This window comes from Oratosquilla oratoria, chromosome 40 (assembly GCF_046742065.1).
Source record: "Oratosquilla oratoria isolate Oo_2021 chromosome 40, ASM4674206v1, whole genome shotgun sequence".
NCBI classification, from domain to species: Eukaryota; Metazoa; Arthropoda; class Malacostraca; order Stomatopoda; family Squillidae; genus Oratosquilla; species Oratosquilla oratoria.
The window spans coordinates 43,880,198-43,885,197 of NC_134816.1; the positions used below are offsets into that span (position 1 = coordinate 43,880,198).

The following is a 5,000-nucleotide window of genomic DNA, read 5'->3' on the forward strand; positions in this document are numbered from 1 at the left end:
CCTCCCTCTTCCCCTCCTCCTCCTCCCCTTCCCCTCCTCCTCCCCCTTGTCCTCCCTCTTCCCCTCCTCCTCCTTCCCCTTCCCCTCCTCCTCCCCCTTCCCCTCCTCCTCCACTTCTACTCCTCCCCTCCCCTCCTCCTCCACTTCTACTCCTCCCCTCCCCTCCTCCTCCCCCTTTCCCTCTTCCTCCCCCTCCTATTCCTCCTCACCCTCCTCTTCCTCTTCCTCCCCTTGTCCTCCCCCTTCCCCTCCTCCTCCCTCTCCTCTTCCCCTTCTCCCCCTCCTCCTCTTCCTCCTTCTTCTTCGGGAGAAGCTTGGGCGCCGTTGGGAATCGCCCTCCGGCCCTGCGCCCCACGGGACTTCGGCCACTCCTCCGTCGTCTGCGTCTGCAACGCCACCTTCTGCGACGACCTGCCCGAGGCCGAGGTCCCCCTCAAGGGTCACTTCAACGTCTACACTTCGAGTATGAGAGGCTCTCGCTTCGAGCTGAGCCAAGGGACGTTCTTGGAAATGGACATCCTGCATGAAGGTAAGCAGCGTAGGAAAAATATAATAATAACAAAAATAAACAAACTTATGTACAAATAAAATAAAATAGGGTAGAATAAAATAAAATAGAAATATTAACATGATAAAATAAAAATATATATATAATACATAAAGAAAACATAAAACGCTACGCTTGATGGAAACTGGCATCCAGCCTCAAGGTAGGCAGTGTGGATGGCTCAGTTATTGGAGGAAAATATGATTATAGCAAAAACAAACAAGTATATACAAAAGATAAAATAAAATAGAATAAGATAAAAGAAAAATAAAATGATAGAATAAAATATATATATATATAGTACATAAAGTAAACATAAACAAAACGCTAGAATTCCTAAAATGAAACAAATATGAATGATAAGAATAAAAAAAAATTCTAGGAATCATGGATTGAAAAAAATGAAGCAAAAATCTAGGAGTCATATGTACATACATGTATAATATACTTGTCCTCATCTACGTCAACTGCTAAATACATAAAATATATGTATATATATATATATATATATATATATATATATATATATATTAGATACCCTAATTAAGTTTCTTTTTCAGTGTCAAATAATAATTTAGTCCGTTATGAGCTCGACTACAGCAACTTGCAAAGCATTGTGGGTTGGGGAACGGCCGTCACCGACTCTGCCAGCCTGAATCTGCTCTCGCTGTCTCACGAAGCCCAAGAAAATCTTCTCAAGTAAAATAGATAAATAATTAAATGAATGAATATACATAAAAAGATAAATGAGTAGATAATTACATAGATAAATGAATACAGTATATAAAACAAATAAATAAGTAGATAAATCAATTCCTAAGTAAATCAATCAATAGATAAATGATAACCTAATATATGTTGATAAATTAATAAACACACACACACACACACACACACTCACACACACACACACACACACACACACACACACACACACACATATATATATATATATATATATATATACATATACATGTACATGTACATATTTATACATATACATACATATATATATATATATATATATATATATATATATACATATATATATATACATATATAATCATTATCGTTTTCTTTAGGTCTTATTTCACTGAGGCAGGAATAGCACTCAATATGATTCGAACAAATATTGCTGGTTGTGATTTCTCAACTCGTCCTTATACTTACAACGACATGGAGGATGTGACCCTTCGAACCTTCGCCCTCCAAGAAGAAGATACAAAGTACAAAGTAAGTAAATTTTGTAAACTGATTTATCTATTTTCCTAATCGAATTAGTTATTGAATACAAAGTTCGTTTTGTATATACTGTTGGCTTAATATTATCCTTATGTAATTGTTTGTGTAATTAATTATTTATATGTATGTTTTTGGTCATGTTTTCGTTTGTTTTGCATGTATTTCTACTCATTTCTTCATTTATCTTATATATTCATTTATCCACGTATTTATTTACATATTTTTCCTAATTTCTTAATCTATGCTGTATCTATTTTTGTCGATTTATTTGTTAATCTATATTTATTATTCCCTGGCATTTATAATTCTCTCTGGTAAAGCGACATTACGTCACCCCCAGATTCCCACAATGCACCGCGCCATGGCTATGTCCGAGCGCCAAATCAAGATAGTAGGATCACCGTGGTCAGCGCCGGCGTGGATGAAGACAAATAACGCTTTGACAGGATTTGGACAACTAAAGGAGGAAATGTACCAGCCCTGGGCTAATTATATTGTTAAGTAAGAGCAGCTTCTATATCGAGTCTGTTTTCTGAGTTTGCATAGTTTTGTATTAAACTGTGAGATTTTTTTTTCAGAATGTTATCGTTAGTTAATGGAATTTTATCATATTTCTGTTACTATTCTACTTGCTATTTTTCTTACGTGTTTCAAAAAGTTGCGTCTTTCTATTTTGTTTCATTTGTTTATTTATCGATTATTATTCTTTTTTCGTACTTGTGGGTTCAGATTCCTAGACGAATACGCTCGACACAACGTAAGTATTTGGGGAATCACGGCTCAAAACGAACCTAGAGACGGTTACATTCCTTATTTCTTCTTCAACTGCATGGGATGGACGGCTGAACAGCAGCGCCTGTGGATCGCTGAGTATCTTGGCCCTTTGCTCGAGACCAGAGGCTACGCCGAAGTCAAAGTCATGATTCTAGACGACCAACGTCTCAACCTTCCAAAATGGGCACGGACGGTGTGTTTGTCGACATTTCTTTTTCTTTCTTTTTTCTCTCTCTTCATGTATTTATTTATTTGTTTATTTATCTATTTACTTATTTTCATTTATGTACTTATAAATTCAATCATTTATTTATCTATTTATGCATTTATTTATTCATATGCTTATGTGGGATCTTTTCCATTTTACGGCATGTAGAATTTTTTCACCAAATTTTCGCCAGTGATACAGATTTTAGTGCTGAATACGAATATGATATTCATTTTGTGGAGAAATAAAAGGAAGTTAAATTAAAATTTAATCCTCACTAGTTTGCGAGGTGCAATTACTTACGTGCTAGGCGACTCCCTAGCGAAGTTAGGCGTTACACGGCAGTTTGTGAAGAGACCGTAGAGAGAATGGATATTAGATATAACTCAGTGGTTGTTTTAAAATACCTAACATAATCTAACCCAACCTAACCTAAGCTAACCAAATCTAACATAACCTAACCAAACCTAACATAACATAACCAAACCTAACCTAAGCAAACCCAAGCAAACCTAACCAAATCTAATCTAACCTAACCTAACCTAACCAAACCAAACCTAACCTAACCTAACCTAACCTAACCTAACCTAACCAAACCTAACCTAACCAAACCTAACCTAACCAAACCTAACCTAACCAAACCTAACCTAACCTAACCAAACCTAACCTAACCTAGCCTAACCTAGCCTAACCCAACCAGCGGAGCGCACACTCAAGAAATTGAGAGTACATGGCACGCCTTAAAACATAGAAATAAAAAACATTGCGGTACTCACCGTCAGATGCTAGACTCAAATCTTTATGAATATACGTGGCGGAAACGAAATAGAAATGAGGATTTGTTAAACAAAAATATTATTTGACATATCCCAGTTCCAGTGAATCGCCAATGAATATTGTCATTTGTTCATTGCGCTGCGTAAACTAGTCCGCATTAAATTTCCATTTTTTCAGCTTCCTTCCATTGCTCCACAAAATAAATGTTATATTCGTATTCAGCACTAAAATCTGTATTTCTGGCGAAAATTTGGTGAAAAATTTTTGCATGCCGTAAAATGGAAAACATCCTTTATGTATGTCTTTGTTTACGTATTTATTTGTCATTTTTTTATGTATCTATCTATTTGCTAATTTATTTCTTCATTTATTTATCTATTTATGCATTTGTGTATTTATTTGTTTATTTGTTCATTCATTTATTTATTAATTTAGTTATCTGTTCATCTGTTTATTCATTTATTCATTTATTCACTTACGTTTTATCTATTGATGTACTCATTTATTCAGTTATTTATTTATTTATATAATTATCTGCTTATCAACTTTTTGTTTATTCATGTATTCATTCATTTATGTATTCATTTACTTTTTTATCTGTTGATGTACTTATTTATTCAGTTAGTTAGTTATCTATTAATTTGTTTATCTATTTATCAAATTCTTATCTAATTCATCTATTTATCTATGTATTTACATTATTATTTATTTATCCAATCATTTATATATTCATTTGTGTATTTATCTGTTTATTTGTTTGTTTATTTATCCCTTTAGATATTTAGCTATTTATCTACTTATTTATTTCTTTACTTACTTTATTTATCTATTTATTTATTCATTTACTTATACATTCATTTATCTATTTCTTTATGTATCTATTTATTTATTGGTTTATCTATTTGTTTATTTATTTTTATTCATTGTTTTATTTGTTTATTTAGTGTAATCTATGCTACCAATCTTACATGGTTACGATTATTGTAATTACTTAGAATATTGCTAATTCATGTTTACTGTGCACGGGATCTTTCACGACCACCCCTATGGACCAGACTTACGTACCGCTCCTTCAAGAATGCTGACCACTTTCAACTTGCATCTATATGTATGTATATATATATATATATATATATATATATATATATATATATATATATATATATATATATAGATGCAAGTTGCCAGATGGACAATCCCAAGAAATCGGGAAGAACATCCTGCCATACGTCGGTCCCAAAGATTGAGAAGCAGATTGGCGCCGAACCCGGGAGTGACCTCTCCAAGTACCGTTTACTTACCTAGATCTCTCCTAGTGATCGTGGTCATACGTGTGCCCTCCCCCAGTTACAACACGGTGACTTCTCCCCGTACTTCCCATTTCATTTAAAATATGCTCCCTTTTCCATTCTTTTTCATTTCAACTGAGGATGCGGGAGATCTGCAAAACAT

At 34.3% G+C, this 5,000-nt stretch overlaps 1 protein-coding gene across 1 annotated transcript in view; it reads left to right on the forward strand.

Annotated features, from left to right (window-relative positions):
* LOC143020838 (lysosomal acid glucosylceramidase-like) overlaps positions 1 to 5,000 on the forward strand; it is a 17,139-nt gene that overhangs the window by 1,826 nt on the left and 10,313 nt on the right. The window contains exons 2-6 of the mRNA XM_076177669.1: positions 314 to 529; positions 1,108 to 1,246; positions 1,630 to 1,780; positions 2,130 to 2,290; positions 2,519 to 2,756. Of these exons, the coding sequence (XP_076033784.1) occupies positions 314 to 529; positions 1,108 to 1,246; positions 1,630 to 1,780; positions 2,130 to 2,290; positions 2,519 to 2,756 (905 nt within the window). The remainder of the gene's footprint in view (positions 1 to 313; positions 530 to 1,107; positions 1,247 to 1,629; positions 1,781 to 2,129; positions 2,291 to 2,518; positions 2,757 to 5,000) is intronic.